Here is a 12,519-nt window from a genome sequence, read left to right on the forward strand (position 1 = left end):
CCCTCCGTCCCAGCGCTTCCCGTCCACCAAGGATCAGTTCAGCAGTGGGCAGGAGGTGCTGGGAGGGGGAAGTGGGAGGAGCAGGCAGGGCAGAGTCGGAGCGAGAGGAGGTAGGATGGGCCCTTGGGGCAAGGAATGGAGTGGGGACAGGGCTTGGGATGGAGCAGGGGTCGAGCACCCCACCCCCCGGGAAATCAGAAAGTCAGCAAATCTGACCTAAGATCTTTCCAGCCCCAAATTTCCACATAGTATAAAATTTGAGCACCCACCATAACCCTAAGCATTCAGAGAGCCGGTGCAATTAAATTACCCCTAGGCACCCAAGAAAAACAGACAGCTACTTGCATGGATCTTACGGTTCAGCCCTTTGACTCCTTTTTATGTTTATCCCATTCACCACTGTACATAAAGCAAATATCCAGATAAGAAGTGGACTTAACCTGCTCATTACTGTGATCATAGATTATTTGTTTATGCACCTTTGGTCTGCAGTCAAAAAGAATTGCTTCAGTTCTCTGCTAATTTATAGTCCTATGCGCCTACCGACAGGAAACTACTAAATTCCTTTCCCAAACTCTTCAGCCCCAGAGGAGCATGGGACAACAAAAACATTCTCTGTGGACAAGAGGACTGAGGCTGATTGGGTCAGAATTTTAGGAGCATAATATTTCTTCCACTGTAATGCAGCCCAACTCGCTGGGAGAAGAATCATTCTGTCAGTGTCAATTTTGAAATTCCCTCACATCCTCCTATCCGCAATGATCCTTCTGCCCCCTATTTCTGCAAATGCCACCACTCCCCCTTTGGAACTCCTCATCTGTGCCCAATTCCCCTCTACAGTCAGAAAAGCTTAAAGCGTTGGCAACTAACACACGGTCCAGGGAATATTATCCCCCAGTACACGAGTGACCCCAGGGCACATTTTGGACCAAGCCTCTAGCTAGGTGCCATTCCACACCTTGTATTTGCTGTCAGATTTTGGGCCAGACTCTGCTCTTTTTATGCTGGTGCAAACCTAGAGTGACTCCATTGCATTTAGTGGAGTCACACTGGAATTAGGTTGGTGTAACTGAGATCAGAATGTGGCCCTTTGTTTCCGTTCTATTCTAAGTTCTTATACCGCCATGATCACCCTAGTACCTACAGTTCTCTCCTCTTTATACACCTCAGGCAACAGTGGGCATGATCCAGAAGAAGAGATATTACCATGAGTTCAAATGGCATCCCCGGCTTGAAGTACTTGGGGGTTTTTGTGAAGTGGATCTGATAGGGAGATGTCACAATGTTAATTCCGGTTTTCTCTGCTTCCACCATGTCGCTGCCTGCAGAGAGAAGCCACTGGTCAATTAAAACTGAGCGAGGCAATACAGATTTTGTCCTTAAGGTCCAGGCTAAAACACAAGGAATGGGTCATGATCAGATGTTGATTCAGTGCTGCTGATTCTTGTGATTTTTGTTTAAATTCCTTGGGTTCAAGCCCCAGCTGTTAGAATCACCATATGGCATGCGAATCTCAGCTGTCATTTAAAAGAAGAAATGAGTTTCTAACTCTCCTGGTTGCAGAGAAAAGCTTCAAAACACATCCCAAGTGTGATCTAATGCCTCAAAAGCCAGGAGGGAAATAAAAAACACCCGAAGTTTACTATTTTAAAAACAAACCTCATGATTTTTAATACGATCTCTTGATTTTGGGAGCAGGGGGAATGACTTGTGATTTTTGCATGTTCGGGGTTGGCATTACTGCAGGCCGTTGAGCCTGATTCTGTTCTTGCACCAGCATAAATCAGGAATAACTCCCTTATAGACAGTGGCACTGTAACAGTGAAAACAGAATCAGTCCCTTTCATGCTAAAACAACTTATTTTAGCTTTTAAATAAGCAACAAGAAAGAACAAAAACAAAGTCTCTGGGGGACAGAGAGAGAGAGAGAGAGAGAGAGAGAGAGCACAGTGTGTGTGTATCTATCTATACAATAAGATTCTAGGACTGTCACTCTGTCCGTGTACCACTCTGAAGCCTAGAACGTCTGTTGCATCTGTGTGAAGTGATGGAAGCAGCTATATAAGCAAGAGAAGGACTCTTAATTACAGTATCACCAGGTTCAATCGTCACCGGGATTTGAAGTCTGTTACAGGCCAATTTTTAAGTCTCCAGCCATTCTGACTTTACCAGCCTGGTGTACAGCTCCAGTAAGGCACGTGCCATGCCAAAAGTCCTAGACCATTTTGATATCACACACAACTCAACCAACCAATCATCACCTTTACTCTACAACTAAATTTGCATGCAGTAATGCCTTTAGTTGTTTGGATTACTTGGTCCAAACTTGCCACACCCATGCAATGGCACAGGCTTTCAGCTACTAGTTTCATCTGTAACAAGCTTACAGCCGCTCGGAACAGAATGGCTGCTCCTTCTGCAGGGAAAGTTTAGAAATCATAGCTATGTAGAGCTGGAAGGGACCTCAAGAAGTCATCTACTCCATCCCACACACTGAGGCAGGAGTAAGTATACCAAGATCCTCCCTAAGAGCTGACCCAAAGCTCTTAGAAATGAAAAAGTGCAATGGACAGAAAACAAAGGTGCAACAGTTTCAAGCTACTTTCGCTGGTGTAAATCTGGAATTACTCCAGATGTGACACTACACTCCATATTCTTCAGAGAAATATTGTTATTATATGATTATAGCATAACTAAGATGTGTTTTATGCAAAATGGGTCTTGTGAGATATCATTGGAAAGATTATGATTTACTGAATATGATAATCTTATTTGTACATGTATCATTGTCTCTTAAATTAGGAATATTGATTATATATCTGTACTACAAAAGTGTTTGCACTTGGAGAATACCCACCTGACAAAATGCAATCAGTCTGGCTGGCTAGCTGGATACAAGTCAATAGACTATTAGGGAGAACAATGGGACTTTGAAGAGGGTAATCTCCCACCTTCCTCGAACGCTGCAAATGGACTCTGAGTTATGGCTGCAGGGTCATGTGATAAAATCACCTAATACTAGACTCCATAATAAAATTAGTACTTTTCCACTGGCCGGGGATGGGAATCACACTGGAAGACAAAGGATTCCTCTACCATATGTAAAACCTATTTAAGGCAGGGAAGTGAGATCGTCAGGGTCGGTTCTTCACTGAATCTTCGCCCAAGATGACTGCTTTAAACGCTTAAGACTGATCTTGGGAAGAAAGGACTGACCAGGCTAGAGTGTTTCTGGCCTATGAAAGAAATACCTGGAGTTTGAAGCTGCAAGCAAGAGCAGCTTGCCTTCAAAAAACTCTGCAATCTGCCTAAAACAACATTTAGGGTGAGAAATTACTGCTTGTAACCAGTGTCTTTAGCGTCTACGTTTATATTGCATTTTTGTTTTGTTTGCTGGATAACCTGTTTGATCTGTTTGCTATGCCTTATAATCACTTAATATCTATCCTTTGTAGTTAATAAACTTGTCTTTGTTTTTTCTAAAACCAGTTTGTGGAATTCATAACTGGGGAACAAAAAGCTGTTCATATTATCCTCCACACTGAGAGAGGGGGCGAATTTCATGAGCTTATGCTGTACTGTTCTCTCTGCAGTACAAGACAGTACAATTTTGGGTTTACACTCCAGAGGGGGTGTGCACTTGAGTGCTGGGAAATTCCTTAGCTGAAGCCTTCCCGTGCAGAGCTGATTTCAGTGTCTGTGTCTTTCTGCAGCTGGATGTGTCCCTACCTGTGTCTGTGCTGGAGGAGGCTTGAGAGGGCCTGGATCAGCAGGACAGTGTAAGGGAGCCCAGGCTGGTGGAAAGGTCAGGCTCAGTGGTACCCCAGCAGGGGGGAGGAACCCGTCACACCAGGTTTACCTCAGAGCGAATTAGATTAGAATCTGGCCTGCAACCTTTAAGATCTGCAGAACCCTAAGCAGATAGGGCTTTATGCACCTAAATCAACACCTTGAACTGCACTCGGCACCAGTTTGGAACACCCCATGAATAAAGCACTAGGCTCTGCACTTATTGCTGATGCTCACCAGATTCTGTCAAAACGGTGACAGAGACGTAGAGCGAGTGGCCAACCAGTTCATACAGGTTGACGAACCGAGCCTGCAGCATCACTCTGGTCAGCGTTGCTTCCCCGTCTCCGTCTTCTATCTAGAAAGGGAGAGAAAGTTTCATTATCTCACCCACACAGTTCCCCAGGAGGCATGAATCCAGTCCCCCCTCTTCCCTAGCTGAGGACAAGAATTACCGAGATTCTCATGAGAGACTGTGGGATACTACTCTTCTCATCATCTATCTTCACCCCAAAGAGGACAAAGGCATGGCCATCTAGTTTTTTCCCATATAGATACCTGGAGGAGATAAGGATGGGTAAGAGAAGACACAAGAAAACCTATTTCCAGAGGTGAAAGTAAGCCGGTACAGTCCGGTAAGGTACTCTGTACTGGACCAGCTTCCCCAGACAGGCGATTTAAAGGGCCTGGGGTTCCCGGCAGCAGCTGAAGCCTCGAGCCCTTTAAATTGCTATCAGAGCCCCCGGGTAGCAGAGGTGACCGGGAGCCCTGGGGCTCGGTCAGTGATTTAAAGGCCCAGGGCTTCGCTGTGGTAGAGGCGGCTGGGAGCCCAGGGCCCTTTAAATCACCACAGAGCCCCGGCTCCCATCACAACCCCAGGGGCTCCAGCAGCAGGGCTCAGGCGGCAATTTAAAGGGCCCAGGGCTCCAGCTGCTGCCGGGAACCCCAGGTCCTTTAAATCGCTGCTGGAGCCCTGCTGCCAGAGCCCAAGGGTAGTGGCAGCGGGGCTCCAGCAGTAATTTAAAGGGCCTGGGGCTCCCAGCCACCACTACTGCAGCGGAGCCCTGGGCCCTTTAAATCTCTGCCAGAGCCCTGAGCCCTGGAGTAGCGGCGGCAGCTGGGAGCCCCCAGGGCTCTGTCAGCGATTTAAAGGGCCCGAGGTTCCACTGCAGTCGTGGCGGCCAGAGCCCCAGCCCTTTAAATTGCCCCGGAGCCCTGGGTCTCCCAGCAGCCACTGCAGCTGATAGCTCTGGCAGTGATTAAAAGGGCCCCGGGCTCCCAGCTGCCACTACCACAGCTAGAGCCCCAGGCCCTTTAAATCTTGATTTAAAGGGCCTGGGGATTTAAAGGCCCCGCCTCTTCCAGTTGAGGCCCCGGCCCCTGCTCAGGACTCCAGCGTACCAGTAAGTCCTTTATATTACTTTCACCCTTGCCTATCGCTCAATATTATGGCCTCATGCCACCGTTCTGCTCTATAGCTCCTTGGTCGGTCTCTATCTCTCACGATCCACCACGGTAAGGAGAAGGGGACCATCATAGCTATGGTGCATCATGGGAGTTTAAGTCCAGTTGGCAAGCCCAGCCCATGGAGAAGAATGGAAGAATGAAACACCCAAAAGCGAACTCCCCTGAGGCACTATGCTAGGATTTCTGAATCACGAGGTTTTCAGCCAAATTTTTTTTCTCCATTTTTGGACATTGGTTTTTGGATGAAAATAAAAAATATCAGAATTTTCCTTGGAAAATGGATGCTCTTCATGAAAAAAAACATTGAATGGAAAACATTCCCAAAGTGATGCAAGACTTAGGTTTCTTCTGCACTAAAAGCTGTGGTTGCTACCCGACTCAGCTCATCCCTTCCATCCACTCACAGACCCACCTCGCAGTGATAGAAACCCTGAAGTCTTCATTGCTATCGATGTATAAAAACTTCTCAGATGGTTCCAATATGACTTCAAAACTCGGCAACACTGGAGAAACGAGAGGGGAAGAGGAGAACATTGAGCTTGTAGGAGAAGGTTGGTTGCCAGCAAAGCCAAGCCGAATGGAGAGACTGTTCCAAGATGGTGTCAGGAGAGTAGGGACAGACCCACTCCCTGAGCCTTGGCCTGGTGGGTTCTGGATTCTTACCATACTCCTTAACATCAAATTGCGCACTGAAGGTCTGCTGAGGGGAGTCTTCATACCTGGCCGTGATCTTCCAGGTTCCCAGACTGGAGGAAGGAAATAAGAAGGAACACTGAATGCACTTAACACACACATTTTGCAAGGCCCACCTGGCTCACTTGTTTCTCCAGTAATTTTATCGGTTCCTGAAGCTAAATCTGAGCCATACATGGAACTCAAGCCGTCTTCAGGGGACCATGGAGAACCTCAGACAAGCCATTTTTTCTGCACCTTGATGTTTTCATGAACCAGAACTAGAGGCAGGGACTTGGAACAAAACATTTGATCCACAACCTGCTCAACCTTTGGCCAGCCAGCAAGGTTTGGGAAGTTTGGATCTAAACTTTGTGGCCAGCACTTATTTCTACAGTCTGCATAGACAAAAACCCTCAATTCAAACCCCTTCAAATGTAAGGAAACTCCGATCCATACAAAAATCTGGCCCCTCGCTCACCAGCTCACTGATGTAATTTTCAGAGTAGTTGAGCATTCATAAATCCCACAGAATGGGAGGTAGGGTGCTCAGCACTTTTGAATAAAAGGCCAGCAGGGCCTAATCCTGCCTTCACATACTCTGGAAATAATCAGGAGTAATGGCAAGGAAGTCAGTGCAGCTTCATTCTGGTGTCTGCGTAGGCTTGGAAAGATTAGGGTTTTATCAATCCGTGTCATTGATTTCACTGTGCACACGCATACCGACAAAAACACATTTCCATCAATCATATCGAAATTTACAGATAGGCAAAGCAAGAAAAATGCTGCTTGAGAACTTACTACAATTTGATTTAAGGTTTTATGCTTTGTGTACTTGGACATACGATGTTGACAATTTGTGTTTTAATGGCTATAAAGCTTTCCCTTTTTTGAATCTCAGTGTCTACTGTCATTAAATTATTATTGTCAGATTCCGCCACCACTGTCTGGTCCCTATGTTTTCCCCCACGTGTGAAAATGTAAAGTGCTAAAAATCAGAATGGGGGACGATAAAAACCCATAATTTAATTTTGCACAACTGAGCATTTGATGTGATCGAAACTGGAAAAAAAGTCTTACAAATAAACATGATTATCCATCCAAACTATAAGAAATACAAATCAAATTATGCCAATACTGGGTATGTGGCAGGAGAGTGTGTTTTTTCCACATCACTTGGAAATGCCTGTAGGAGATGGTCTAGCTCAGGGGTCGGCAACCTTTCATAAGTGGTGTGCCGAGTTTTCATTTATTCACTCTAATTTAAGGTTTCGTGTGCCAGTAATACATTTTAACGTTTTTAGAAGGTCTCTTTCTATAAGTCTATAACATATCACTAAACTCTTGTTATATGTAAAGGAAATGAGTTTTTTAAAAATGTTTAAGAAGCTTCATTTAAAATTACATTAAAATGCAGAGCCTCCCAGACTGGTGGCCAGGACCCAGCAGTGTGAGTGCCACTGAAAATCAGCTCACGTGCCGCCTTCGGCACATGTGCCATAGGTTGCCTACCCCTGATCGAGCTGATGGGCCACACACAGAAACCAGTTCCACATCATCTCTTCTGCTTCCCTGCCCAACTCCTGCAAAGCTCTGCTTCGTTCAAGCATGGTAACATCAGGGCAATCTACCTGATAATCTCCGGTAAATTGTGGCTCAGGGAGAAGATGCCTGATATCAAGGGGGCGGAGATGGGAATCTGCTTGACAATAATGGACTCAGGGGTCTGGAAAGGAAACAATTTAAGAGTTTGGGGAGAAAAATGCTGTCAATTGCTCTTAACAACATCATCTGCCACGTTTACATTCCTGGGCCAGTGGAGGGTTCTCCATACTTCCAACAATAGCATGTAACAATCTGGACTCCACTGACTGTTTGAATTTCTTAACTAGCCAGAGACACTGGAAAAATTGACAAATCTCTCCTGACCTGGCTCAGCGAGGCCAGCAAAGAACTCAAGGAAGCGGCTCAGAAGACTGAAGAGCCTCCACGGCAGAATCTTGCAGACGCCAGACTTAACCCTGAGCTATCTGCAAACTTTGGAGCTGCCCAAAGGGCTGCATCGCTCTCCCAACCACAACTGCTCCCCATCGCAAGGCCCCAGCTGGTTATGCTACTGCTCAGGGTAGAGTGTCAAAGAAAGGGGAAACTGAGTCAAAGAGGAACTGAAGGGACAGGTATGTTCTCTCCCCTCCCAGCTGGCTGAGGTGAGGAAAACCTCAGAGGATTATTGGGTTTTGCAGCTGATTTACTTTATTTTATGGATCATAAAGCCCAGTGGAAAGGGCCTTAACAGAACTGACACCTGGAGCTATAATCCCTGTTCCTGCCACCAGTTTACATGTCCTTCAAAGGGCTCCTTGCAGTGGCTCTTGTCTTCAACCTCCGCAGACAGCTACTTGCCTGGCTCTTCCCGAAGAACTCCATGCAACTTTCCTCAAGTGTTAACACCATTGCAGAACCGCGGGACTTCCACTGAGAGCTGCCTGGCTGCTACCCCTGCAAACTTTGTAACCTCCCTAGTAACTGGAGGAGGATTTGCAAGGGGAGACCTCAGACAATCATTTGCTTTTCTCCCAGCTGTATCATGTTGCTGCTACACGCAGGGGTTTTATGCAGCCTCCTCAGTCACAATAAGTGCTGCACATTACCCAGACAAGTGGCCAAACCCAACTATCCCTCCACGGGCTCACTCAGAACAGTGACCTCACCTCAAACTCCACAATCACTCTCTTAGACACCGGTTCCAGTCTGTGACCCACGGTGAAGATCCGGTAGAAGACTGAGAAAATAAAGAGAGAAGAGAGGGACGTCGTTAACTGATAGACACCTTGGCCCAGATCCTCAAAGCTACGTAGGTGTCTAAATCTGATTCAAACCAATGGGAGTTCGGTGCCTAACTCCACGGAGGATCTGAGCCATCAGCCCCTATCAGGAGTTGTTTCACAATAGCCTCTTTCTACAGTCGGAGATCTCCATGGCTTTTTTTCTTTAGAGCATTGTCTTGCTCTTCTCCTCTGTCATTAAGTACCAGGTGGGAGGGCTTTGTCATTACAGGGACCTGTCCTGCTCTGAATGGGCTGGGATTAGCTGCCCCTATTTCACACAGGCTTCAGGATGGCCATCAGATGGGGCCATGTATCTTGGTACAAGATGGAACAGAACCAGTCACTGGGATTTGAAAAGTTCCACCTCCCATTCTCAATCCAATGGCCCACCCAGTCTTTCGGTATCTAACACTCAATGGGACATCACAGCTAGGATTATGGTGAAGGGTGAAATATTGCAAATTGGTAGTGGCAGAGTCTCTGCTCCAACTGTCCTCCATCTTCAGTCAGACATCAAGCAAAGCAATATGCACAGGATGGAACCCGCAGCCCTGCTGTAGATGTGGCATGACATCAGCAGGTCCCACCCCTTCCCACTAGAAGAGACCAGGGGAAGGCAGTACCTGTAGACCCGGGTGTATAGATGGTTTTATCTGTCTGGACAAAGATGTATCCACTGTGGAAATGGACCAGAACCACTTTCTCCATGGTTTGCTGAGGGAACTTAGCCTGGACCACCACATACTGGTTTTGTTTGGAATCTTTTGTTATGTTTTTGGTGGGAACCTGCATGAGAAGAAGAACATGGATGAGTTCTTCCTGCTTTTACTCACTACCACAAGGGATGCTCTATGCAAAAGACCTTTGCAGTGTTAACAAAGTTTAAGTTATACATGGAAAGAATCCACAAGAAATCATGACCTTTTACTAACCCACTCTACATGCAGTTCCTCCAGCACCTTACACACCTGCCATAAGATGGTGTGTCTCCTCACTGGGGAATACCCTACGTGGAGGGGGATTCCCAGGATGGGGCAGTCAATGTAAGTCACCACCAGTGAGTCAGGCCAGACCATTTGGACAGCCCTGTACCCATTGTCCGGTCACCTCCTCTTATATGGAATCTTTGTTAACCAAAGGGCATCCCATGGGTGCCCTGCTGAAGTCAGTTCTACTGCACTGTTGTGCTCCCAACTATTCCTACTGTGCTCCCCTAAAACTGTAACATCTTGGAGACCTTCCCTCTGTCCCCCCAACTCTCCATTCCTGGCCAGGACTTTGGATCAACTCAAAACAAGAATCCTGCTCCACCAGGGAACCCCACCCAAAAATGATGCTGCGCCCAGTGCAGACGAGGGACAGGACTTGGCAAGCTCTGAGCAACTTTCCCAGACAGTGCAAACACGAGCCACAGGGCATATGGTTATGTACCTGACCACAGAACCTCGGTGCATCGAATGAAGAAGCTCCCAAGTCAGCTGAGACACAAATAATTCGCTTTCAAGTGTTAACAGGAATTAAGACCGAGGTATCCACCAAAACGCTTGTGACTTTAACCATTTCATAGTCATCTTTTTTTCTTTAATTTGCAAGGGAAAATGTCAAAAAAATGAACAAAATCATGTCATTTGCATGTTTTGTTCAGTACAGGTTCTTGTGCTACCCCCACCACCGCAATACCTGAGTATCTCCTAGTCGGGCATTAAGCAACGGGACTAAGATCTGTTCAGTGTGGTTTGATGTTAAATCTCACTGTAATTCAGTTTATCTATTTAAGTTATTATATGGCCCCTATTACCATGTTAGTATATTACCCACATGCCTCAATTTTAATGCATTTTCCCTCACAGCATGCCCTCCCCCTGCGCACAAAATAAAGAAGGGCTATTATCTATATTTCAGAGATGAAGAAACCCTGAGGCACAGAACAACTTATTGAAGGATGCAGAGAGAGTCTGTGACAGAGCTGGAAATCAAATCCAGGTCTTCTAAGTCCCAGGCTAGCACCCTAACCACCAGACCATCCTTCCTCTCAACTTTTTCTTCTACCTCCAGATTTGGGGCACCTCAGTTTTTATGTCCTCAACAAGAGACCCCCCAGCGCTTATCTGACTAGTTAGCTATACGCCCCCATCACTAATAGATTCCTAGATGTTATGGACTGAAGGGACCAATGTGATCAGCTAGTCTGAACTCCTGTATAACAAGAGCCCAACCAAATTTGTAGGCCAGTCTGGTCAATTTCATGGCCGTAGGATTTGAAAATTAGTCAATTTCATGTTCTCAGATGTTTACATCTGAATTTTAGGGTGTTGTAACCGTAAGGATCCTGATCCAAAAGGGATTCATGAGCGGGGGGAGCAAACTTGTTATAGGAGGGTCATAGGATTGCCATCCTCACTTCTGCACTGCCTTCAGCTTCCTGCAGCCGCAGGAGCTTCCCAGAGGTGGAGGTGGGTCTGATCTCCCCCGTGTTTCTGGGAGCGCCCCAGCCAGGGGCTCCTAGCTGCTAGTACTGGCCGGGCTGGGGAGGGACATGACTTCCTTTTCCCCTGCACAGCCCTGGCAGGGAGATCAGACCCACCTCTGTGTACTTCCACTGACTGGGGCGTTCCCAGCAGTATGGGGGAGATCAAACCCACCTCCACCGCTGACAACCTCCTGTGGCTGCATGAAGCTTTGTGGTTCCTGCCCAGCACTAGAGCTTCCTACAGCCAGACACCCAGAGGTGGGTCTAATCTCCCCCAGAGAGCAGCTGTGCAGGGTAACAGGAAGTCCTGTCCTTCTCCAGCCTTGAGGGGACTAACAGCTGGAGCCAGGGGCATGGTAGAACCCCCCAGCTGGGGCACCCTCGGCCCTGCCCCTTCTCCTCCCCTCCAATAGCTTGATTTCACAGAGGAGGTCTGATTTCATGGCCCGTGATGTGTTTTTCATGGCCGTGAATTTGGTAGGGCCCTATGTATAACACAGGCGATAGACTTTCACCCAGCAATTCCAGCTCATAACTTCATGCTGGGCTAGAGGGTCTCTTTTAGCACAACATCCAACCTGGACAGGGTCTGAACGTCTTGGTATTGCAGAATTGGGGAGCCAAAATATTGGAGGCTCCTGTTTGTTTCACTGGATGACCTAAGACTAGAGTTTTACCCACCTTTATTACAGCTGTGCCCATCATCCCATTCGCAGGGTTGAGGTCAGTTTGGACCTGGTATAAGATATTTTTCTTAAACGGGAAGTCATGCACGGTGACTGTAACCACAATTGGGGCATTGAGGCCATGGGCTTCCACCACGACCTTCTCTTCAGTCTCCACCCGCAGGACATTGGGTGTGATCAGGGAGTAGCTGTGAATGGTGAAAAGGTCGATGTCATTAATTCAGTCAGTATTTAAAACCCCACTGGCTGCGATTCCCACATCCCCAAGGAGGTTTTATACCAAGTTTTTTACCACAGTTTATTTGCTTTACAGCAGCATCTTGAAATCCCAACAGCGACTGAGGCACAGTACAAACATTGAGTAAGAAACAGTTCCTGCCCCTACGGGTATCTGTACACAGCCATTGGGAGGCCTGACTCCCAATTTGGGTAGACAAAGGGCTTGTCTACACAATGTGTGACAGTAGCTGTCATGGTATAATTCCCCTCTCTGAACCTTAGCGTCCAAAAGATGGGGTACCAGCATGAATTCCTCTAAGCTCAATTACCAGCTTAGTACTTGTAGCGCTGCCACCAACCAGGAATTCCAGTGCCTGGTACACTCTGG

The 12,519-nt window shown here is 46.9% G+C and overlaps 1 protein-coding gene across 1 annotated transcript in view; it reads right to left on the reverse strand.

The window, feature by feature from the left end:
* The window catches only part of LOC116826049 (complement C3-like), a 78,050-nt gene that overhangs the window by 61,488 nt on the left and 4,043 nt on the right, over positions 1 to 12,519 (reverse strand). Inside the window, 9 exon segments of the mRNA XM_075061173.1 lie at positions 1,207 to 1,322; positions 4,027 to 4,147; positions 4,245 to 4,347; positions 5,669 to 5,759; positions 5,920 to 6,002; positions 7,560 to 7,654; positions 8,640 to 8,710; positions 9,380 to 9,542; positions 11,908 to 12,100. Of these exon segments, the coding sequence (XP_074917274.1) occupies positions 1,207 to 1,322; positions 4,027 to 4,147; positions 4,245 to 4,347; positions 5,669 to 5,759; positions 5,920 to 6,002; positions 7,560 to 7,654; positions 8,640 to 8,710; positions 9,380 to 9,542; positions 11,908 to 12,100 (1,036 nt within the window).

Source organism: Chelonoidis abingdonii, chromosome 26 (assembly GCF_003597395.2).
Source record: "Chelonoidis abingdonii isolate Lonesome George chromosome 26, CheloAbing_2.0, whole genome shotgun sequence".
Lineage (NCBI taxonomy): Eukaryota > Metazoa > Chordata > Testudines > Testudinidae > Chelonoidis > Chelonoidis abingdonii.